Source organism: Paracoccidioides lutzii (genome assembly GCF_000150705.2).
Source record: "Paracoccidioides lutzii Pb01 unplaced genomic scaffold supercont2.7, whole genome shotgun sequence".
Taxonomy (NCBI): domain Eukaryota; kingdom Fungi; phylum Ascomycota; class Eurotiomycetes; order Onygenales; family Ajellomycetaceae; genus Paracoccidioides; species Paracoccidioides lutzii.
Window position 1 is genome coordinate 1,093,485 of NW_015440953.1, and position 24,415 is coordinate 1,117,899.

Sequence of the window (24,415 nt, forward strand, 5' to 3'; positions counted from 1 at the left end):
CGTTACCGACGGAAATACCTAGGTAAGCACAATTATGACATGCGCATTGGGAAATTCCTGTCGGCAGCGGACCCGTCCAAGTAGCGGGGCTATTGGGATGGGGATGCAGCGTGTGAGGGAAGAGTCGGGAAGCTTTGATCGAGGCTGTGGATGTTGAGCGGTACAGTACATAGTTGGTTAAATATCCCTGGTGATGGAAAATAGTGGGTGCACTACCGCCAGGGGGTTTGCAGGCTTGCAGCCCCAAGCCACCCTCCAAAGTGGTTGGTTCAAGGCTTGGGATAGTCAACAGACAGACATTCAAGGAAACTCCCACGCCAGTGAGGTTTAGCGTCGGTTTTGGGGGGGAGGGAGAAAGCCAGAAGAAAACCAAGCCCGGGAGAGGTGACCAAGCAAAAACGCCAACGAACGACCCATCAGCGGAAGCTTCAGGTAGCGGAGGGCGGCGGCGGTGGGCCTGGGAGAATGGCATGCCAGGAACGCGACCAAACCACACAATAATGGCCGGGAAGCAGCTGGACTACGCCATTTGATCATAATAAGCAGGATAATAATAGTCAGTTAGTTAATGATAAATGGAATAATGTCATCACGATCACTAAATTACCATTATCCATGAACTCATTATCAGATAATAATACGTCATTGATTTTTTCCTGTTGGCGGGCACCATTGAGGGGGGGATGGGGTTTTTTGGTCTGCAACTACTACCGACAGCTCGAAGGCGACCTGTCACTTTTTTGGTTGAGACTTGACGATCCCGATCCAGAAAAGACCATCGACTGGAATGAACTCAAAAGAACCGGGATTTGGATTGTGCCAAGATGCAGGAATTAAATGGGTAAAGCCTATCCATCAATGAAGAAGTTGATTCGTCACTTGGTTCTCGCCTTTTAGTCACTCAGCTTGCTGGCACGGAAAGTCTGGAGAGAGGAATGGACAGACGGGCTGGTTCAGCATTCGCATCTGCACACACACACACACACACACACACACACACACACACACACACACAGTCAGTCAGTCAGTCGTTGCTGGTCGGAAACGCACCCCACTCCTGCTAGCGGTGGGTATTATTTCTCGATCCTGACGCAGTACGATTGACGACTTGGGGGGGGGGGCCGACTGATCAATAATCGAACAGCATGTATCCGGCAGCACGAGGCGGCGCAACCAATCTCGAGAAGATCAGAAGAGATTCCGTCGTGGGAGGTGTGGGAGATATTAGTGTGACCAAGCCTGAAGAAGAGTGACTCGCTAGGCTGCTAGGCGCTGCAGAGACACCATACCGTCACCCAAAGGAAACCAGATGCTCACAAGGGTGGGGCTGCCGTGGACAAATCTGATACTGCAGTAAATTACCCTGGACATGCAGGGATCTATATGGTGCAAGACGATGCACATTTTAAAAGAGTCTAGCTGCCTCAAAAACTCCCGCTAACTTTGAGATCAAGGGCTTCGAGGACGGTCATCATCTTCATATTTGATGTTGCCGAGTCACCATAGAACCCGTAACTGTAGAACATCTCCAGGAATAAAAGACAGATTCTCCTGCAACAGCCATCCCTCCGACTAGCAATCTAGGCCACTTTTTCCGCCCCGGAGGGGGGGGGGGGGGGGTGGTTGAGAGGATACTGTCTGTATCCATGTACTGTGCACTGTACTCTTGGGCACAGGTGGCGTTCCATAGATATCCTTTTAATGGCCGTAGAATTGCAAGACCGCTGTCCGAAATGGCAGCCAACCAGATGACAAAGGACCTTTTTTTTAAAAAAAAAAAAAAAAAAAAAAATTCAACACCGCCAGTCCGCTGAGTCCGGGGGGGGTTGGTTGGCTTGGATACGGTTCACCAACCAAACCCAACTGGATACAATACGCGATTATTAATGGCCGATGCTGACAGTCCAATCTCAAATACTTCATCGCAAACAGGCAGACAGCCAAGCTACCAGGCAAACTGGCATGTTCCATGATCGCACAGCGGCTTGTTTATCCATAGGGTCAGTAGCAAGCAATCTGGCCGCCTGCATTGTTGTGTGGTGTGTTTTTTTTTGCAGTTAAAACATGCCCTGAAAGCATACTTACTAACCCACGGTGACCAACCTTGGAACTCCATCCAGCAAGCTTTAGAGCAGCCCTGTCTCGACCAAACCTTTCCAGTCGCAAAAATGGGTCGGCCCGTTCCCTTCTCCTAGTGGACTGTGCGCGATTTTGAAGGCTACGCAACCAGCAGCGTGTTGAAGTGTGAAACTAATGTTGAAGGTTTCTGGCAAAAAAAAAAAAAAAAAAAAAAAAAAATACATCTAGGTTTTTCTTCGCGTCAACGATTTCAACGTCCCCAGATACCACCACCCTATTCACACTCTTCCGATAACAATGACAATAAAGGATCTAGTTCTTAACGTTCGGTCACTTCTGGGTCTCATATGATGATATCCACTCCTAAACTTTCCGGGCCCTCACAGAAGGCACGGCTATATTAATAGTGCCATCGGAGGAAGCCCTATTTGACATCGCATTCCCCACCCACTACCACCACCATCATCATCATTCGTAACTTTGATGAATCGTTATAATGGTGTCGATAACTCTTGACTGTCTAATTCCGAGGTTCCTTACGACGTTACAGGATGTATGCGTCATTGATTCTCACTGGGCCTCTCTATTGGCGTCAACAACTATCAACAGAAAGCTCTCACCCATCATGTAACTTTCATCTCCCCTTAATTTTTTATTTTTATTTTTTATTTTTTTTTTTAAAAAAAGGACATATCTCAACACCGGTGGGTCGTTTCCCACACTATTCGCAGACCCGCGTGACTGATCTCCAAAGCTAGTGGTGGTGCGAGGCGATTCTCCATCCTCTCCGCTTGGATTATTGGTTCGGGAGAGAAAGCCTTCAACGATAAAGGTGAAAAATGGTAAAGCGGCTCACCACACGCTCCCCTTCCAAGGAAACCTTGCAAAAAGAAAAGCAGGAAAAAAGAAGGAGAAAGGGAAAAATAACATCAACCTGTGGTTCGGTGGCAAGCTGATCAAATCAATGCATGCAGGCATGTGCATGCACACAAGGCACACAAGTGACCAACTGGCTGGGCCGCTGGTTTCTTCTTTTTCCTTTTTTCTTTTTTCTTTTTTCTTTCTTTTCCTCCCCCCTCATCTTTGTTTTACCTTTCCATTGCTGGATCTCCATGGATTCGCTCTTAGAATCTGCCAGGCCTGGACTGTTGGAGCTTATTACGCTTTTACGAAATCAGCTTGGTCAACTTTTGGAAGACTGGATATGACAGAATTTTCGTAATAATCTTCATCGAAGCGGGGGAACAAGGACAGGTGCGAACCCGTATGTCTGGAATTTTCGGGGGATCTTCATCTGAATCTCATCTGCTTTCTTTTTCTCATTTTTGTGTTTTGCTTCTTTTAGGGCTAGCTACCTTTCTTTTTCTGCTCTTTTCGATGCAGTGGCGCACGCCACACGACAGAGTTGAGCGAGAGGAGTAAAAATTACCGCCTATTACGAACTTATTTATTACAGCACCCTTGGAGGACACAAGGGGAAGACCCAAGGAACGACCCAACATGGTTCTATCTGCCTGTGCGGCGTATCTAAGTATTCTTTTTCATGTCGAATAATCATCAAATGTGGTGCTGCGTGTCAACAAAGTGAGAAGTGTGAAGTATCCACTGTTAAATTATTAGCAGCCAGGAATCTGGCTTTATTTGATTATTAGTGGTCGGCTTGTTCTATTCATACAAGGGGCAAAAATCAAGGTTATTGATAATCTGCAGTCAGAAACAAGCACGTTGTCCGGCTTCTTGGGCTCCGGAATCGTCGGGCGGGGGCCCCAAATGCTCATATTTGAAAGACGCTTATAAATTTGCCGCCTAACGGAGCTATCATTATTGGCACCAGCAACAACTAGCTCGACGGAAGAAGCAAAAAAGGAAAATGGCCTGGCTATTCAAGTCTGGGGAAAAGAAGAAAAAAATATGGGGTCCAACGGAAGCGGTCTCAGTACGTCCCCCTCCCCGCCGTTTCATGAACATTCCCTTAGAACCACCTACGCTAGAGCTCTCCAACCGCAGTCGCCGCCAAATTCCAGGGAGGACAAGAGTTATATTCGTGAGTTTAGTTGGGATTTTGATTGCCTACGAATCCTTGGAGCTCAAACGGTGAGAGTTCGTCTCCCCAGATACTTGATCCGTATTCAATAGGACGCGAGTAAATCACCAGGATCAGGGTTTATTTGCACCAAATACCCGCCAGATCACTGAGATCATTGATCTCCGATCAAGGAAAAAAGAAAAAGAAAGGGATTCCAATAAAAAGCAATAATACGCTGACAGGAGAGAGCATATCCGCATCCAATAAATCCCAGGACTCCCAGCCCCATCATACTGCTCTGACCTGGTGAACTTTTACCACGCGTCTCGCCACTCCTAAATCGACAACCGCAATGGCTGCGGGTGGCTAATTATGTCCCTATGCTTACCAAGTATGCTTTGATCCTGGGAATAATGATCGAAGAAGACCATTCTTACACATAGGAAGTGACCTCTCCTTCCCATGCGGGATCAGTCTGCAGAACTCCAATCAAAAATGGGGCCATCTGCTGCGAGAATATCGATCGTCGATCGAGATTCCTCCATCCGATAAATCAACTGATTCAGGATGCAGTACTACATCCGCGTCCCTTGTCGTGCGAAGGGCGAAGAGCAGGTGCCCAACCTTTGGTCTTCCCTCACGTTGATGTGTTTGCCAACGGAGTAATGTAGCCCCAGTCGCCTTACAGGTCAACCATTCGCTGGACGTGGAGCACATGAAAGGACTTCCTCAAAAGAGCTAGCGGGCTATTGCTCTAGATCCTAGAAACTAGACAGGTGGAAATTAGAGGCTGGACAGTGAAGCTGTTCAATAACTGGGGGAATAGTGAGTAAGAAGCCAGCAGATGCGTTGCGCCCACCACCACTTACTTGGCCATCAATGGCAAATGCACATATATGTATGTACGGGAATTTCCAAAATATCGGATGGGTGAGGTGTAGGTCTGGAAAATAATTGCATTGGACGGATAGTGTTGATGAATGAACAGGGCTAAATTTTTATCTCCGGAGCACAATCATTCTAATATAGAGTATTTTTTTTTTTTTTTTTTTTATATATATATATATACTACGAGTATATCACAACCTTCACCAACGTTGCAAACCATTTTCAATCCGAGCTATTCACATTCCCGCTATCCCACAAGGAATATATACAAACCATTCGCTGACGAGACTATTGCGTTGCTAAATACCAGCAGTTTTATGTTGAACTATTAAAAAAAAAAACGTAATTTTGCCGCAGCTGATGGGCAAGTATCGCCGAGTTTATGCTTTACCGTGATCTTGTTATCTTAACATATTTTATGGGTGGTTAAATAGCCATCTTCACAAATTCAATTTCAATGTCCGCTAGTTGCCTGGGAAAGAAAGGCCTGGTCTGTCTTTCGGTGAGAGGATAAAGGGCGTTTGGTGTGGTATATTTCTACATGTATTCTGCGAGTGACACTCCTACACCCTCTTCCCGAACCATGCAGAACCTCAATTCTTTCTGATTCCCCTAATCGTCCCGTTTTCTGATGGATAGATAAGGCATCTGGGAGCAATCGAGGATCGGCAACGAGAAATCAAAGCACGGCATTTTTCTCTTCAGGAATTAAACCCGGCAGACACTTCATCGAAAAGAGTATGGAAACATGAATCGAAGACAGGAAATGTACGGAATGCTAAAAAGCAATTTTCACCTGAAAATCTGAAGATGCTATCCCTTGGGGAAAACAAGCGCCTTTGCGTCCATCCATATGTTCACCACAGGTAAAGGGAAATTGCTGTACATGCTCTGCATATATATGTATCTGCGACACCTCTACAACTACAAATTGCACCCGCTCCTCAAGTTCTGGAATTGCTCTGGCTTTGGTTAAGCTTCATACAAAAAACTCTTTGATCACCAGCTTATGCTCTGTCTACAATGGAGCCATGAAGAAAAGCAACAAGCAGACCATTTTTTTTTTTTCGGCTTGATAATCATTGAGTGAGCTTGAGGTCAAGTCATTCTTCATGGACCCTGAATGGGTGAGATGTTGAACTGTGATTCCATTCATCGGTCAATTTGATTTCCCACAAAGATATACATGCATGCATGTACACACACAGGCTGAATCATCATAGAGAAATGTTCTATATGTTTGATAATTTTCAGTCTTTGCTTTCTAATAGATGTTCATCTTCTCTCTCAATATTTAACATCTCAGAAATTCTGCGTTTCTGCATATGATTATTTCAATTGTGACAATTCTACAATTTAAGCAGGAAAGTGACTGAGCACAAAACAAATTTCTCCCTTGAGATTTGTATATTAATGATCATCCATTGAGGGGCTCTGCTCTACGGAATACGGAAATGATATCTTAGATTTTTAGCAGCTGAAGGCAACGTCAACCTAATGCATGGAAGAAGCAGAACGGGTCCATCAAGCATTGTCCTCTCTCGATCTTCCATCCCTTGGGAATCGTGCTTCGCGATTCCCCCACACTCACCAAGACCTTTCCCCGTACCGGGATTTCAAATATACGTCAGAAGAGAGGGAGTTGGTTACAACCATGTTCTGTTCTCTCCAACAGCCAAAAATAAAATAAAAATAAAAAGTAGAGAGTAGTAAAGGTAAAGAAAGAAAGGGATGAATGCCGAACTCTCTTTTGCACTGAGCGGACGGAGCAACAACCATCATTAGTTGATATTCCAAGCTGCCCCAGCCTACCAACAGAGCAAGGGGTTGTTGGCCTTTAATCGAGGCAAACACTTGAAACCTCCATCCCTCCAATTGGTTATGTATTCATGCAACCATCGCACATCCTGAAATACCTTTTAAAAAGACGGCCCAAGGTTGCCCTAACCGCAATACAGCATCTGTCGATTTCTCCCCCGACCCCTGCACCCGCGGGGCTCCCTGTAAAGAATAAATCCATCCACACGTGTACACACACATCCTAATGCCGACATAAGCCTAACTTATCCATCCAATCCTATCCTATCCTACCGACCCGCGGCCCTTGCTGAAATAGTTTGGATGCACCACACACAAACCCATGCTGCTTGCTTCTCTGAGTTTTTCTTGCGGCGGTATGTATCCCGTTGGCGACCTGTTAAACGAATCCCATCCACACCCGGGTCCCCCTCCCAACCTCCCCTCTGCTTCTAATGTGCATTTCACAGGGGGCTGGTGCAAGGCGGCAGGCGGGGTAGTTCTAGTCTTGGTACTTGGACTTTGGTTGCTATCTCGTTTTTGTGCCATCCACTTGCGTTTGAACAGGATATCCCCACCTACTATCATCCATACCTACCCTGTCCCTGTTTCTTCCGTTTCAAATAATAGCCTCGCCGCGTTGATGTAGAATCCCCCCAAAGGGAATTTATACGTTAACTTGAAACGAGAGCCAATTTTCGAGAATGCCAGAACCCCAACCCCTCCCCCTCCCCACCGTGTGGCTGCTTATCCTCTGCTAGGAATTCCCCCCGTTTTCCGGCAAAATTGCACGGTTAAAGCTTCCGCCCTTTTTTCACTCTCAAAAAACCCGCGGTTTTAGCGTGTACTGGTTGCCATGCCACACGTCCTTAACCGGAGAGGGCGAGAACGAAGTGGAAAGAGAAAGGGATCTAGAAGAAAAGCAAAAGAAAAAAAGAAAAAGAAAAGGAGAAAAGAAAAGAAAAGAAAAGAAAAGAAAAAAAGAAAAAGCGGGATGTAGCAGGCCACGAAGTAGTTGGTTATAGTCTCAGAGAGAGCTTTCGCTTTAACTACACGCTGGAGTGGCCCTGTGTCGCACTATGCTGCTGTCTGAAAAGTAATTATCAGAATAATATAAAGACATTAAAAAAACACTTCCATAGCAATCTACAACTCTAAAACCATGACATGGCGTAAAAATTAAAAAAAGGACGACAAGAATAGAGAGGATCAACGAAATCTTTATTTCAACTAGACTTTGTTTGACACGGCATGGAGCACTCCCTCTCTGACAAAGCCCTCTCTTTTGAAAAGAACAAAAAAAAGAGCATTTATTCACAATTTCCCCAACATCTCATTGCATCCAATCTCCATAAAAACCTCCCGTCATTCAGGAGTTCGAAAAATGGCAAGAAGCAAAGAAGAAACACCAAATAAAACAGGAAAGGAAAAATCATCAAAAAATCATATGAAAAGAGGAGGTAAACAACAAACTTTGATAGGATGGAAACATCCATACATGAACCATGAAGAACAAAACGTGGAGGTGTTCAAAGAAGAGGAGAGAAAAATTGAGAAAATAACCAAAATCAAACCTCATAAAACCAATCCATTTTTCCTTTTTTTTTTTTTTCAATTTTACAATTTTTTCAATCATTTCCCTCCCCCCCCCCCCCCCCCCCCCCCAACGAGCATGATACAATTCTCCAGAAAGATGAAAGAATATGAAAAGGGCGGAAATAAAAAGGGAGAAGAGGAAGACGATAGCAACGATTTTGAAGAAAGCAGGCATCCGTTTCCATATCAGTATCAATTGCAAGACCAATCGCAAGAGCCGGTAAAAGTAGTAGTCACAGAACGCCTTTCCCCTTTCCCTCAGCCCGCTTCCTCCTTTCTTTTCCTCCTCTGGCAAAGTTACATGTTGCGCATATTTAAATATATGCCCAACTGCATGTTTTGCAAGTTCTGCCATATGCGTGAGCGTGCCTGCGTCCGTTTGTGAAATAAACACAACCTATGACCTTCTGGGATCCCAATTGGAATAGCTGTAAATTTCATATCGAGGGTTAGGTTTTGTAGACGTTAGTATACTGGGACATAAAGGGAGAATAAATAAGAGTGGATACAAAGACAAATTATGGTATAAGGGGCAAGGGAGCGCAAATTATATGATGATGGTGGTGATATCGAGGATGAACAGAAACGCAAATATATGATATCAAACGTTGAGGGTTAAAACTAACCTCCAGATTCTAGCACGCATGTCTCCGCTTCCAGTCGCAAACAGGTTGCCGACTGGGCTGGGTGCGACGGAGATAACTAACGAAGGATATGGTTAGCTTGAGAGACAAAAAGAGGGTGGCCGCAGAAACAAAGAATAAAAACGAATAACGAACCTGAATTCTTATGACCCTGAAGCATCATCTGCGCATTCCCAGTCGCTGGATCCCAGAACTGTACGCCACGATCCTTAGATCCACTCATAACCCAGCGTCCATCGGGTGTCAAGCAGACACTAAGAACAAAATCCTGCAAAGAAACATAGATATGTCAGTTACCGCCTTCATCAACTCGAAGTCACACAAAGAGAGGGGAAACCCACCTTATGTCCCTCAAAAGTCCTAACACACTTGCCACCCTTAGGACCAGAACCAGGGACCATCCCTCTGGGCGGCGTCAACTCCCACAATTTAATAGTCTTATCCAAACTGCCCGACACAAGATCCCTCCCATTCGGCGCAAACGCCACAGAATACACACTATCCATATGCCCATCCGGATTCTCAAGACGCTCAATAAGATATCCAGTCGTCGTATCCCAGACACGAACACTCTTATCGAGGGAACCGGCAGCGACGAAGCGGCCATCGGGAGAGATGGCGACGGTAGTAACGCCATCTTCGATGCTGAGGATTAGCTCCTGCTTGCCGTCGACGATGTCCCAGAGGCGGACGGTTTTGTCGCCGGAGCCGGAGGCAATGTAGCGGCCGTTACGGGCGAAGTCGAGAGAGTAGATGTCTTGCTCGTGGCCGGAGAAGATGTGTTTTATGGTTCGTTTTTGGATATCCCAGACCTGTAGGTGGAGGTTAGTTGGTGGAATGGAAAAATATATAAATAGGAGAAAGAAAAAGAACAAGGGATGTCCTTACTCTAATCTGTTTATCTTCGGCACCAGTAGCAAGGTATCTCCCATCCGGACTAAAGCAGACGCTTCGGATATAAAGATCCCCTTCCTTATCAAGAACAGAATCATCTTGCAAAGAGGTGACAAGCTGTCCACTCTGAACGTCAAAGATCTGCGCAGAGCGATTGCAGCCCGTAGCAACAAATTTCCCATCATTGCTGAACCTAACACAACAAACTACACTGTCATGAACGAGATGGTGGACAAGGTCGACATCCAGTAAACGAGGAACCTCCGGGTTGAAAACGGCGTACCAATCAGAACCTTCGCGCTTTTGGCTGGGGGGCAACTTGTCAGGATCCAGGTCTGCGAGTGTGTTTCCGACGCGATAGCTCAGTTGCTGGCCGGGAGGAGTGGGGCGGGGCATCTGAGGGGATGCACGAGTGTCGGGATAGGCGACTTGATGGTTCTGTTGAGGGGTGGCTGGACCGGGAGGTGCGCGACTGGCTCTGCCTTTTCCGGGGCCTGGGGACGAGGTTGGAGCGGGAGGTGGAGGTCCATAACCTATAACAGTTTTGATGATCAGAATTTTGCTTTTCCTATACTTGTCATTTGCGACGTTGGGACATACCGTTAACTGCAGAGGCAGGCTGATAGCCTCCAAAGGCACCTTGCTGTGGTTGAGGAGGGCCTTGGGCTCCAGAACCAGGTTGCTGAAGAGCGTGCTGGGGAGGTTGTTGCTGGTCCTGTGGAGGAGGAGGGGGCGCAAGGGCTGGAGCTCCACCTCCTGGGTTGGTCATGATGCCGCCAAACAGATTGGCAGGGCCATGTCCAAGCGCGGGAGGAGGAGCTTGAGAAGGCCCAGCATGTGTTGGGGGACCACCAATGTGAGACTGGGGGAGATGCACGCCACGAGATTCGAGTTCCATTCGAAGAGTGCGGATTTCAGCCTCGTATCTTGAAAGCAAGTGCAGAGACAGTTAGTAAACAACCCCACCCGAGACCATTTATGAGGATTATAAATAAGAGCCGAAGAAGACGTACTCTTGCTTCATTTTTATCTGCGCCTGCTCCAGCTGGTACACTTTCTGTCTGATCATCTCCATCTCCTGGAGTTGGCCAGTGACTGTGAATGCAAATGCAAAAGTTTGTCAGAGAAAGGTTAACAGTGTGCAAAAAGGGGGTATTTGATGACAACATATCGGGCGCAAAACCCTGCGTTCATATGCACGCTGTGTCTATTGTAATCGCAGATATGACAGAGAGATGGCTACACCTGTTTCCGAGATAAGGGTTGGGAGGGTATTATAAGAAAAAAAGGAAGGAAGAAAGAAAGAAAGAAAGAAAGAGGGTGAAAAAACGCACGTTGATGTTCAAACTCGCCGGTATTCCGCGACTGGTTCTCATACTCCTGGCGCAGCTGGTCGAGCAGCTCTGTCAATCGTGAGTTTGGAGCAGCAACCATGCCACGGTGTGGGTTATACATGTTGGCACAAGCCTTGAGGGCGAGGCTGGCCTAAGGTAAGAAGTTATGTTGATTGTTTGTGTTGCGCTGTCTGAAAGGAAGACAGGAAGTGAGCTGTGGTAGTTGGTGGGCTGGGTTGAACGGGTTAGTTGTTTGGTGTAGTGGAGAAGCGTGGAGGGAGACGGGACGGTAGGAAGTAGATTAGGGAGAGGGAGTTAGATGGGGATATGTTGAATAGCTGATGGTAGTTGCGGTAGTTGTGGTGGTTGTTGATGCTGTTTTGTTCTGGATGAGGTTGGAAATGCAGAAGCGTTGTTCGGGGCTCGCCGTGGAGAGGGGGAAGCTTACCTAAACGGGAGATGAGGCTGAAAAATTGCCGCCAGAAGCGAAGTCCGGCAGCAGCAGACTGAGGAGAGTGAATGATGAGAACAACCACCACAAAAAAAAAAAAAATAAAATAAAATAAAATAAATAAATAAATCAAAAAAACAAAAAAAAAAAAAAAACAAAATAAAACCAGGGGAAGAGGGGGTGCAAATACGGTAATTGGCAACAGCTGTTGAAATGATGATGTCGGTGGTTAGTGGAGGTGGACGTGATTAAGATGAGAGGGGGAAGAAAACAGGAAGAGGAAGTGGAAGAAGAAGGAGAAAGATAAGAAGATGAGCTGACTACCACCACAAGGGGAATAAGATACTCCCTCAGTGGCACCCGATCACAAACAACATTAACAGCAACGGTAGTCCTCCGTACCTAGTTGTGGAGTTTGAACCTGGAATTGAAATGAATGAGGATTGGGGGATCTGGGAGAGGAAGGCTCAGACTCTGGCCCAAGGTAGGAGGCTATAAGAGGCGGTTATTATTTTCTGCAGGCTACTGTGCTGTTGCTTCTGTGTTTCTTTGGGCGGGTGGGGACACGGAAAGAAAAGTTAGATAGCATTATACTCTGTATTAGCCGAGACTAAACTACTACACCTACAAACTGCTAATAGCACTTACGAAAACTTACTGACCGGTTTAACTTCACTTTTGGTGAGGGAGAAAAGGAGAAAGGGGAAAAAGGAGAATAAATATTCCCAGACCCAAGGTTGGATGTTAGGTACTCACTTGACTTTGACTTTTTACTTTTTATTTTGCGGTCGGTAGCTGTCTAGATAACTAAGCTACCATCTTCTTCTTTTCCGCGATCCATATAAGAAGGGTATTTATGTACATACAATACCTCTACGCTGAATGCTCAACTCAACTCAACTCAATCAGTACGGGGTATGGAGAAGTGGGAAAGATTCACTTCTCGCGCTGTTGGTTTGAGGGGTCGTACATTGAGACTAAATAGAGATTGGGATGTACGCAACTACCCGATGACTCTGGCATGAACGATGAACAAAGGTATTTTTTTTTTTTTTTTTTTTTTAGAAGAGCGTATCACGGTTTATATTTTTTTTTTGAACGGATACAACAAGATTGTTTTCCGTAAATGCATGGCACATTTTTTTCAGATCAATCCTACCCTACAGCGACAAGGGTTCCCGATTTCATACTCTTGTGTTTTGATTAAAATTTGCAGAGACGTATTTATATCCCCTACCTACCACCCAAAGATCCACCCGACGTCCTTTTGGTTGATAACACACAACACCTCAAATACCTGCCACACCTTGCACCACATGCACCACATGCGTATTTCACCGTCTGGATAGACCGCATTAAAAGAAGAATTCGCCGCCCGCATCTTCCGCCGCTCTTCCTGATACTAACCGCTTTGGTTGTAGTGAGCCTGTTTCTGTTCTGCGGCGGTGGCTGAAGCCTGCCAAACCAGCCACCACCAGCCACACCCCCCTGTACCTCCCAAGTCGTTGGGACCTGGACACGGCCGAGCCGTTTTTATCGAGTTTTGTTCCTTTCTCTCCCTTTGCTGGCCCTGATAACCACGGGGAAAAGGGGGTTGATCGCCGCTGACACACGATATTATACATAATTACTCCGTTACTCCGTAGACCCTACAATATCCGCTGATTTAGAGAACGCTGAGAGCGGGGGGTGGGGGAGGTGGCGTGGCGTGGCTTATGTCTGGTCCTCTGTTGACACCACCTTTTAGAATCTGAACTCTATTATTTCCGGATCAGATCTCCTCTCTCCACTGTCTCTCTGCAAAATCTTCGTCTGTCGAATTCGAGAGTAAATATCTGGCTGCTTAGTAGCATATCCCCTTCCCCCCGGGATCGCATCTCCGTCCGTGTGGGCTGCTTTTTGTTGCACAATGCAGCCTGGGTACTCTGGGTAAGCAGACTTGTCACCAGGTCCACCCTGGGGAACCGAATCGTGCCACAGTGCGTGCTGTGTCCAAAAAGTCTAACACAAAGTCACGGTAACTTAAGATTGTCCTAGTTTCCTCAAGAGCTTACCCTCAGCATGCTCCTCCACTTGCCAAAATGACTCAAACTTTTGGTGCGGCACTGGTAGCCGCATGGTTAGTTAGCAGATGAGATTGATAAGATAATGTTGCTTACCTAGTACATCCATCCCGGCTCCAGGCGACTCCGACTCACCTGACTTGCCTCCGGCCAATACAAAGGGCCAAGCGCGTTTCGCCCATTCCATTCAACATCCACATCTTCTTTCCATCCACCACATAACACATCCGCGTCCAGCATCCAACATCCCGACAGCAATCTTGGGCATCTTCGTCCTTCCATCACCACCATCCGCCTGCACAGTTTCTACCTCTCCTGGCTTCTCCTGTTTCCTCGTATAGATCCAATTGCTGCTCATCCTCCGCCCAATCGCTCGTACTATCTGCTTGAGTTGCTGTTACATCAAATCCTCTCAAACCTTCCTCTTCCTCTTCTTTTTTTTTTTCTTTTTTTTTCTTCTTCTTTTTTTTTTTGGGTTTTGACGCTCTTTGTCACCAACAGATACATACAACTCTTCAACTGCCCAATCCAACTGGATTGACAACGGCTTGACAGCGGGTTGGCAAACCCAATTGAATATAGCCTCATTGAGGCCAGCTTCTTTCCCTCAACAAACGACTATATATTAAAAAAAAAAAAAAAAAAAAAAAAAAAAAAAAAAAGAAAAAAAGAAAAGAAAAAGAAAAAGGCAGAATTATACGGGAGAATCGAAAATCCCTCTTGCCAGCCATGGATGTGGTGCTGGAGATTTTCGATACACTCGTCTTTGACTACCTTTACGCTACTTTTGCGCCTGCAAAGGGTGCTGCCGGCGCTGCTGATGGTGCGCCCCTATCCCCAACCATCAGCAATGGCGTCAATGCAACGGACTCTATCTTCGCCAGTGCCGGAGAATATGTATACCAGCCCTCATCCTCGTATTTCAGCCTGCAACCCTCCAAATACGCATACATGTCCTCGCTGCATAGAGATAATATATTCAGGCAGGGATTGACTCTGTATCTCATCACTTGGTATGTATATACATCACCATCATCCCATCAAAACAAACCATTGGCCTTAACCTTTTTTTACTCACACATTTATAAAAAATAGGATCTTCGGCCTAATCATCTACTTCATCTTCGCCACCCTCTCCTACGTCTTCGTCTTCGACAAATCAACCTTCAACCACCCCAAATACCTCAAAAACCAAATCCGAATGGAAATAAAACAAACATCCATTTCCCTCCCCTTAATGGCCATCTTCACCGCCCCCATCTTCCTTCTCGAAGTCCGTGGCTATGCAAAACTATACGACCATCTTTCTGATGCCCCCTTCGCCCTTTACAACTACCTCCAATTCCCCTTCTTCATCCTCTTCACCGACTTCTTCATCTACTGGATCCACCGTGGCCTCCACCACCCCTTAATCTACAAACGCCTCCACAAACCACACCACAAATGGATCATGCCAACCCCATACGCCTCGCACGCCTTCCACCCGCTGGATGGCTACGCCCAAGGCCTCCCCTACCACATCTTCCCTTTCATCTTCCCCTTGCAGAAATTCGCCTCTGTCTTCCTCTTTATCACCATCAACATTTGGACCATCCTCATCCACGACGGCGAGTACGTCGCCAACTCCCCACTAATCAACGGTGCGGCATGCCATACCATGCACCATTTGTATTTCAATTACAACTACGGGCAGTTTACGACATTGTGGGACCGGTTGGGGGGCAGTTATCGGAAGCCAAATAAAGAGCTTTTCCATAAGGAGACGAAGATGGCGAAGGAGGAGTGGGAGAGGCAGGCGAGGGAGATGGAGATGGTTGTTAAGGTTGTGGAGGGTAAGGATGATAGGATGTATGATGGGGGTGACGTTAAGGAGAGTAAGAAGACAATGTAGGGCGGTTTTTCTCTCTTGTTTTCCGTTTTGACAATATCCTCCTGAACTGTGTTTTCGTGATGATGATGGTGTTTACGTTGAAGGGGAGATATTTAATATTGGATGGATGGGACTGGGACGGTATATTTCTCTTCTTGCTTTAGTAATTTCGGGGGTGGGATTTGAGTCAAGGATTTGGCCGTATTTCCGTTCGTTCTCATTTTGCATTTCACATCATTCCGAATCCCAATGGAAATTCCCATTCGAGCCAAAAATAGGGAGAATCAAAAACAACCATGGAAGAAGTGGTCTTCGATTTTGGCCCCAGTGGCTTTGAAAACCTCTCTCCTTCGCCCCTGTGCCGCCCCTGCTTCCCTATACCAACAATCTACGGCTCCCGGACAGTCAAACGCACACGGATCCCCACCAGCTTCCCACTTTTTATATACTTCTTTCTTGACTCTTCCCGAGGCTGGCCCTCTTCTTTTATTTCACCTCTTCCCCCTTCCCCTTTCCCCCCTTTTCCCCCCTTTTCCCCTTTTTACCCACTCACCGCAGACTTTGATTTAGAGGAGTTTCGGTGTTTCTTTTCTAGGTATTTGTTCTGTTTGATGATTGGTGTTGAGGTTGTGGTTGTGGTTGGAGTGGTATGGATATGAGATTGAGCGTATAGAAGAGAGTGGAGAGTGAGATGTTAAATGCTGAAGGGGGAATTACTTTATACTAATAATATTAATCTTGTTGTCAACAATAGATGTGATGATGGGTGTGGTCAATAGATGACTTGTGAAAGATGATGTCTATTACCTTTCTGTTCTTCTGCTCTTTCTTTCTTGTCATTTTCATAGCTTTTGTCTCCTTTTTTACATCCCTACTGAGATTGACCCTCTTTCCTCTTGTTTCTTCAGTATTCCTTTATGTTTTAATACCTTTCATCGATCAGAAGACAGACTATATATTGTGTACTTATATAGGTTAATATTGATGGCAGCAATTAAGAAGCATGAAAGAGAAGTAATCCTTTCCATCAGAGTTGAAGTGATCTTTTTATTTTGAATTGGATAATATTCCCTTTCCTCTCACTGTTCGATGAGGTAGAACCGTATTGATCTTTGCTCGGGATATTCTTTGAAGTTACATCTCTGTTAGGCGGAGAGGTTCCTGGTTTTTTGGCATAGTTTGCTTTGAAAGAAAACGACTTGAAAGCTATATAGCAAGGGGGAAACGGGGTGAAGCGAAGGGTCCGGGAGATAAGGCATGAATCCCTAGGTCGAGTCTGCAGCTTCATGAATTAAAGGTGCTTTTCACGCATTTTAAAATATAGTCAAGTGGAAAGAAATTTTCAAAAGTAACACTAGTTTCAAAAGAAATTGCCAATCAATATTAATCCAAAGAATGTAAGAGAAAAAACGATAGAGTACAAATAGTTAGGAAAGAAAATTATCAGATAACAAAAATTGAATTTTTGCTCATACCAACCTCTTACAACATCAAGTTCAGAATATAGGTTTATGCCCCCTCACTCACTCGACATCAGCCATCTCAGTGTTATTTTCCACAGCAGCAGCCTCAGCTTCAGCCGGTGCCGAGACCTCTTCAGCCTGCTGTTGTTGCACGGGTGGCATCGTCCCAACAGGCGCCGCCCTTGTCATCGCCTCCGTAAAAAAAGCCTCCTCAACCGCCTTCATCCGTCTAAAAACCCTCAGCCACCTCCTCCCCCACTCCGAAATAATCCCACCCTCCCCTTCCATTGCCCCATTCCCTTGCATCCCATCACCAGCCCCAGCACCACCAACAACACCCACAAGCGCTCCCTCAATAACATCAAACATAACCCCAACGTCCCCTCTCTCCCTCCTCAACGTCTCATCAATAACAGACAGCTGCGGCTCAACAAGACCCAGTTGCACCCTCGCAGCCACAATCTGTCTTATCCGATTCGTAACCTTCCCCATCGTCGCGGCAACCATCTCATACACATGAGCCTTAGCCAGCGCCGCTCCGCCATCAATGTGATCCACGAGCGCCCACTCTATGACAGACAGCGGCGTGAGGATGGCGTAGTTAAGCAACTTGTCAATGATGTTCACGCCTATGCCGGGCTGGTCGGCCCAGTACTCGAGGACGGAGGTGATGATTTGCCGGCGGGCGGCCGGCGATTGGGGGCCTATGGATAGCAGGCGTTCTTTACTCCGCTCGATGCAGGAGAGGACGTGGGAGAGGGATTTGGAGCCTACGTAGCAGATGGAGGTTACGAAGGCGTCTGTTGAAGGGATTAGGGGATCTGTAGCGCCTGATGCTGCTGCTTGCTGTTCTATGGCTTGAATGTGAGGTTGGAGGTCCGCGTCTGTGGCTTTTTTGCGGATAAGTTGCATGATTTCTTGCGCTTCGGTGGCGTAGGGGGTTGCTGTGTGTGTTGTTAGTGAGGGGGAGTGTGGTAAGACAAAATGCAGAGTGAACACTTACTTTCGAAGGAGTATTTGAAATCAGGCGTGTCCTTCTCTTTGTTCTCGGAGATTAAGGCCTGGTAAGGCTCTGGCAGGGTTCCCTTGATACGCTGCGCAAAGCTAAGTCGGATCTCCTTATCCAAGGCACCACAGATAAACGATTTCTTGGGGTGGATTGCTGGCAATTCGACATCATCAACCCTTTAAGGTAAATGTCAGCATGCTGTAATAGAAGAATACAACAAAATGGATTCTCAGAATGAATCCCCCCTTTATAAATGCCCCCAAGAAGGAAACATGCCACTTACCATTCAGTCCACTTCCACGTAAACCCAAAATTACTCAAATGATGCGCAAACCAATCCAAAAACCTATACGAAAGCGCTAAATCCATCCGCTCAACATTCCTGTACAAGAAACGAATCGCCCTCCCCAAACTCGGAGCAATAGCAGCAGGCGCAATCTTGCATGCTTCCGTGAGGACAGAATGGTAGTAGACAAGCTTATGCTCAGCTGAGGGTAGTTGGAAAAGCAGCGAAAATACCGCGTCGACGGCAACATCTTCGGGCTTCCAGGTCGAGCGATCGCCGACTCCCGCATTGACGGCGTCGCGGATCTTGTCGAAGGGCGTCGCGCGCTTGATGAAGGTGCTGGGTGCGAAGTAGCAATCGACGTCAATGAGGAATTTGGCCGTTGCGATGCGGTTGAAGTCTAGCATATCGATTGTGTCGGCCAGAGCGTCACGGAGCAAAGAGGCCGCAACGTCTGTGATGGGTGGGACAGTTTCCAGGTCTTGGTCTAGGTAGACGGAGAAATAGACATCTGGGAAGATGGGTTTGGGCCCGTTGGGGACTGGGTTGGGAACGGCGATGGTGGGAAATATGTGCTTAGTTGCGGTTTTGAAAGGGTCTTGAGTTTCTTCTTTTTGTTCTTCTCCTTTCATTTCCTCTGTATTTTCTTCATTTTCGCTTTCTCCGAGTTTGTTGGCGGGAATCAACCCAGTCCACAGTCGTGGTATACAAAAAAGCTCCCAGCCTTGCTTTGCTTCATCTTGGAGCTGCTTTTGCAAGAGGCCGATGACGCTCATTCTGTTCTCCTCATTTCCTTCGTTAGACGGGAAGGGATCAACCAATTCTTCTAGCGTATGCGGTGTCGAGGCGATGATATCCGTTTTCTCCAGGAGGGCAGAAGCTTGTGCCTCGAAGCCAGAAGCAGAAGATGACATGATATAAGGAATAGTGAAAAGAATGATCTTCACAAGTTCCAATCCCAGGGACTATAAAATGAGCCAAATCAGCATCGATATTCAACCACAGAGGCGGGAGACCCCATCATCCCCATAACGAGAAACAACAGCCATGCACCTACATCTTCCGAAGAAGCTGTTTGCAAATCAACAGCGCGCGAAAACAACTCTTCCAGCAGCGGGAAGATGCCTTCGCCTTCAAACAAACCCTGCAAGCAGGCCAGAAACCGCAACACAAGCTTGACATCACGCCAATTACCAGCCTTGATGTGTGACTGTGCAATCTCTCCGACCTTTTTCAACACCTCCGCTGCCAGTTCCGGCTTCATGGTGTTTGCGGTAAGCACCGTGGCGGCAACAAAGGGGATCTTGAGCGGTTGCTCGCCAATTCTGTAGTATCGTTTTCTTGGGTTAGTATACTCTGTGCGCTTTAATGGGCAAAAGGGGTGTATATATATCACAAATACACCACGTACAGCTGCAAAACAAGCGTCACAAACGTATTCTTAACCTCCGGATCCTCATCCTCATAGTGCTCTGACACCGTCTTCGCGATCTGGGCCACGTCGTCCTCGGCCTTTCTTACAGCCTACCATAACCAAATTAGTCTCCAGCCATTCATCCATCTCAAACCACCATCGGCGGCATAGGAAATTAGATTCCTTACCGACTCCGCAATTGTAGCTAATTGTTTCCGCACAGTCACCGCAAGGGGCTCCTCATACCTCCTCCGCTGCTGTCTGCGATCGTAGTCATCGTCATCTAGAAATGCAATTCAAATTCGAATTAGCCAACAAAGTCCCGCGTAAAGATAATCCTTCGTTGTGGAAAGGAATGCTGCTGGCTGGTTCACGACATGGCACGATATGAACTTTGAAAACAAAAGAAAATACGCACCTCTATACCGTCTTTTTCTCTGGTTATGTCCTCCCCGAGGTCCGTGGCCACCGCCTCCGCCTCCGCTGCCGCGAGATTCATGGTCCACCATTTATGCCACCTTTCGCTTTGTCTTTGCTTGCTCTTATGTTTAGGCCTATTCCAGCCTCCTGCGCCTCGCAGTATCGATATATTAATCCTTCCGTCAACAGCCGCAAATAGCTCTTCGGAAAATCCCTTTGGAGATTGATCCACTCCGGCAGGAACTCAGGAACCAACAGCGTTTCAAAGGCTCGACGTCTGAAGACTTTGTTAAAATCCGCAACGGGGAATGCGCAATCTCCCAACCAACACACAAAATTTGATCGAATCAATGAATCGATCTACCGAACTACCGCTGGCTAGCTGCTAGTCCCGACCAACAGTACAATCACTACCGTCCACTGTCGCCCCTTTTCTCTTTCCCGCCAGTGTCTGCTCTGTAGAAGCCGCAAGCCCCTAGTTGACCGTGAATGCCAGAGAATACTTGGAGAAGGGGGTAGTTAAGCTCGTTCTTTCGCCCGAGGACAGAGAAATCCAGTCGATGCTGGCTTTGTTTGAAGTTGATGTTGATTTCGAAGCCGTGTATCAAACAAATTCCGGTGTCGGTTCGTTTTGAGCGTTGAAGTTGGCCAATCAGCGGCGCATTTTACTACGGGTTTGTTGTGCTGCTAAATATCGGAAGCGGGTTTATCCGGGCCAAGCTGGCTTTAAAAGCAATTCTGATCGAGTCAATCAAACATATGGACTTCTATGAGCCTACATACGTCTACTTCGCATGGGATATTGAACCATGGAAACCCTTTAGTCCACCTGCGGAAGTCCATCTTCCTGCCCAGGTAGTTATTTCGACACGGGAAGAAAATATATGACATGGTGGCAGACTGATGAGGTAAAACGGGCGTGGTACGCACCATAAAGCTCTAGTTAACGGGGAGGCGGGAAGTAACTAGTTAATTGGTTATACGAATTTGGGCTTAAGAACATAAACAGTAAGGAAATGTGAAGGGTAGAAATGCGCAATGGAAAGGCATAAAAAAGCATGGGGCAAAGTGTAGGAATGATGGAACATATTTAACTAGTAGCAACAACATGAGGATGTCCCCAAGTATTTTTGCTGAGAAACGATGAGAGTCCAACTGAGGTGCTTTGCACTAACTTATTTCTCAACCTTTCATCATGTAACATCAGCTTTATACTGCATCGAAACAGCATCATCAGCATCAACATCTGCATCTGGACGTATGTCGACAACTATTTACGATGGGGCCAATCACGGACAAGCCCTTCTTGAATGCGCAGGAGTTCAGCGATCTGATGCCGAAGCTGTTCAATCAGTAGTTACTGGTCCGACCAGGCTGACACATTCTCCTTTGAACTTTTGCAAAGAACAGAAGGCTTGGAAGTTGTCTGTAAGGATGCCACAGCTGAAAAGGTTGATTCTATGACGCTTCTAGCCGTTGAAAAGGCCGTCCAGAGCTCCGCGAAGATCAGCCATGCTGATACCAATGAATATCCCTGGTCACCCACCCATGGACGACGGTTGGTCCGGTTGGATGGATCTAACAATTGATAGCTTGATAAATCGAGTTGACATCTCACGCGGGGAACAAGAGCAAGTGAAGTTGCACTATTTTTTTTTGCTCGACTCAGCTTGCCCTGTTTCATGTTTAGTAACCTTTTTTATAACAGGTTTGTTGGCCCATTGTTTTCTGTGCCAGGTTGAGGCTTGGTAGCCAATGGTCACCGTCGTGTTCTCCTTGCTTCCCCTTGCCCAAGTTAATTCGTGCAAAGTAGCGTCTCTTGTTCCAGCGTGTACATTTCCACTACGGGCTGATTGGCAAGGAAAATAGGCAGTCTTTGAAACTGGCCTGTTTCGCAGCTAATTATCACCCAATACGGCCGCTAGTGAGGCATTACTTCGGACAGATGAGGGGATACTCTGACATGCAAACGCTGATATCCATCTAGGCCACAGTCGTGTCCTTCATGGTTGGGAAAGTGCGTGTTGTCCAGGCAACCTGCGACCCGTCTAACCAGAACCCCACACTGCCATGTACGCTGAGAGGTTCCTATGATCTCAGCATGTCCTGCTATAACAAATCTTCAGTTCGTGATATTGTGAAATGGATCCTTTGTCCACCAGAGCTGGCCCAGGGCCTTCCCTTGAGAGGCAAGGAGGCGTGACGATTTCATTGATATCCGCCCATATGAATGGGCTTATCTGCTACAAGACTGGGACGTGCAACCGGCGACGATGTGGTTTTTACTCTTCAACTACCGTGTTTATTATCTCCATGCCTCTGGCGTTGTGAGCTGCGAGTATATTTAATTCTCAAACACTTTATTCATCTCTGACAATCTATGTAATACATAACTGCTCCGAAAATTGAAATGCATCTCTTCCAATAGCCCAGCCACAGCTTCTTGGCCCAGTCACAGATGTCATGGACAATGGACTCAAATGCTGGTTTGATAAGATCGAGGAGGGGTCTGTTGGAGATGTTAGCTCCGCGAGCTCGGGGAGGAGCGGCCAACAATTGGCGATCAGCCCTACTTTCTATCCAAGCTGAGCATAGAATTTCGGAGGTCTGGTCCAGGCAGCTCTGGATGGAACATTACGAACATGCGACTTCCGACTTCTTTGGAAACGGCGACGATGGATCATCCCACAGTCGGCTGCATGATCGGGTCCACGAGCTCAACAGTAGTTCTTCTGGGTTCTGTTCTGGATATGCGTTCACTATGAAGGCCCAGGGAAGGGGAGCACTGTCAAACGGTTTGAGAAATGGAATTATATGAGTACTGAAGAACTGGCGGCTGCGAAGCAAGAAGTGATAAGTGGGGAAGAGGACTTTCTTCGAATCGTAGAAGTCTATTTTACTCCATATTATCAATTCTTGATCCCTTGCGTCAACCGATTACGGCGCCTTGTCTTTTCAGATGGTGGGCAGAGGAAGAAATCAAATTTCAATCTATCCTGAAACATGATTGAAACATTTCAAGATGCGCAATATAACTCAGATGCTGTAAACTAATGAAGATTCAGTGTATTGATAGTGTGAATTGCTCCTGTTTTGTCTTTTAATATAGCATGCCTTTGACTGACTCTGTGAAGATATCTGGATTGATTTTCTGGAGGAAGACCATACGACGCGTACTGTTTCCTTACAGGAAGGACTTATTGTTGGAATGCCGCAAGACTCAAAAAGGTTATATGATCCTATTATTAAGGCGTATGATGATACGATAGCTCTGATTGAAACCGAGCAGGATTAATGATTGCTCTGTTGTGACGAATAGATATCATATATATAAGCCTGCTCAATGCATGTATTCTATGTCTCCTGGAGGAGTGGGAACATTTTCGTATCAGAGGATGACAGGACTTCGGATTTTCTGTGAGCAAAATATATTTACACAACTCATTGATTGGCGACCTATATAACTTATTTCCTTTGGAAATACAATCGTTTGGTAGCATACACGAGAGGTATAAGTAACTAGGGGCAGAGAAAATATACAAAGTTTCCCCAGACGTGTCTTGCTGACTAAGTAGCCTCCCCCTGTTTTCGCAGTAGCTAATGTATTTCCCAAGCAAGCACAACACCCAAGCGAGTGCAACACCAATTCAAAATATCTTCTAATTTAACTGCCCTTCCACTTCAACGCGCAATTATGCCACCAATTCGCAATAAAAATGCTTCAGATTCTCTAGAAAGAGAGGGAAGACTTGAACTCATGATAAAAGCTTTTAAAAATCAAGAAATTGCTTCAATTTGTGAAGCTGCTCACTTATTTAATGTCTTTTATTCTACTTTAATTTATTGACTGAATGGCTGGCAATCATGGATGAATTTACATGAATGAGTGCTGGACCAGGTTAAACAAGGATTTCCCCCACAGCCAGCATTGGTTGAGGATACAGCTAATTATCTTCTTATTATATGGAATTCAATCACCTTCACCACCCCCCCTTTTCACATTGCCAAGAACTGGGTGTCAAATCTAGTGACACACTGTCTAGAGCTTCAAAACTGCTATTCTAGACACTATAATCATGAACAGGCCAAGTGCAAAGATCAGTGAATTATAAATGATTGATTTAAGATCTTGAGAGATACAATTGCTAAGCATGAGATTCTGTCAGAAGATATATACAACT

The 24,415-nt window shown here is 46.2% G+C and overlaps 7 protein-coding genes across 7 annotated transcripts; 5 read left to right on the forward strand and 2 right to left on the reverse strand.

Moving 5' to 3' along the window:
- Positions 1 to 3,990: 3,990 nt before the first annotated feature.
- On the forward strand, positions 3,991 to 4,751 carry PAAG_03648 (hypothetical protein; the record flags this gene model as incomplete). Its single annotated transcript, XM_015845030.1, has 2 exons — positions 3,991 to 4,123; positions 4,498 to 4,751. 2 exons carry the CDS (start codon positions 3,991 to 3,993, stop codon positions 4,749 to 4,751), a joined length of 387 nt encoding a protein of 128 aa, XP_015702004.1.
- Positions 4,752 to 8,987: 4,236 nt separating this feature from the next.
- Positions 8,988 to 11,379, reverse strand: PAAG_03649 (WD repeat-containing protein; the record flags this gene model as incomplete). Its single annotated transcript, XM_002795059.2, has 7 exons — positions 8,988 to 9,088; positions 9,166 to 9,298; positions 9,372 to 9,842; positions 9,919 to 10,457; positions 10,525 to 10,850; positions 10,938 to 11,019; positions 11,259 to 11,379. 7 exons carry the CDS (start codon positions 11,377 to 11,379, stop codon positions 8,988 to 8,990), a joined length of 1,773 nt encoding a protein of 590 aa, XP_002795105.2.
- Positions 11,380 to 13,790: 2,411 nt separating this feature from the next.
- PAAG_03650 (hypothetical protein) lies at positions 13,791 to 14,113 on the forward strand (the record flags this gene model as incomplete). The annotated part of the gene is made up of 2 exons (XM_002795060.2): positions 13,791 to 13,828; positions 13,873 to 14,113. 2 exons carry the CDS (start codon positions 13,791 to 13,793, stop codon positions 14,111 to 14,113), a joined length of 279 nt encoding a protein of 92 aa, XP_002795106.1.
- A 388-nt stretch (positions 14,114 to 14,501) lies between these two features.
- PAAG_03651 (C-5 sterol desaturase) lies at positions 14,502 to 15,663 on the forward strand (the record flags this gene model as incomplete). Its single annotated transcript, XM_002795061.2, has 2 exons — positions 14,502 to 14,785; positions 14,868 to 15,663. 2 exons carry the CDS (start codon positions 14,502 to 14,504, stop codon positions 15,661 to 15,663), a joined length of 1,080 nt encoding a protein of 359 aa, XP_002795107.1.
- Positions 15,664 to 17,165: 1,502 nt separating this feature from the next.
- Positions 17,166 to 20,323, reverse strand: PAAG_03652 (cap binding protein; the record flags this gene model as incomplete). The annotated part of the gene is made up of 7 exons (XM_015845031.1): positions 17,166 to 18,049; positions 18,109 to 18,290; positions 18,398 to 19,365; positions 19,458 to 19,725; positions 19,812 to 19,924; positions 20,003 to 20,097; positions 20,233 to 20,323. The coding sequence occupies 7 exons, from the start codon at positions 20,321 to 20,323 to the stop codon at positions 17,166 to 17,168; spliced, it is 2,601 nt and encodes an 866-aa protein (XP_015702005.1).
- A 1,171-nt stretch (positions 20,324 to 21,494) lies between these two features.
- On the forward strand, positions 21,495 to 22,437 carry PAAG_11664 (hypothetical protein; the record flags this gene model as incomplete). The annotated part of the gene is made up of 5 exons (XM_015847268.1): positions 21,495 to 21,597; positions 21,645 to 21,796; positions 21,987 to 22,065; positions 22,133 to 22,158; positions 22,222 to 22,437. 5 exons carry the CDS (start codon positions 21,495 to 21,497, stop codon positions 22,435 to 22,437), a joined length of 576 nt encoding a protein of 191 aa, XP_015703177.1.
- A 255-nt stretch (positions 22,438 to 22,692) lies between these two features.
- PAAG_11665 (hypothetical protein) lies at positions 22,693 to 23,529 on the forward strand (the record flags this gene model as incomplete). The annotated part of the gene is made up of 3 exons (XM_015847269.1): positions 22,693 to 22,957; positions 23,002 to 23,196; positions 23,369 to 23,529. The coding sequence occupies 3 exons, from the start codon at positions 22,693 to 22,695 to the stop codon at positions 23,527 to 23,529; spliced, it is 621 nt and encodes a 206-aa protein (XP_015703178.1).
- Positions 23,530 to 24,415: the final 886 nt, after the last annotated feature.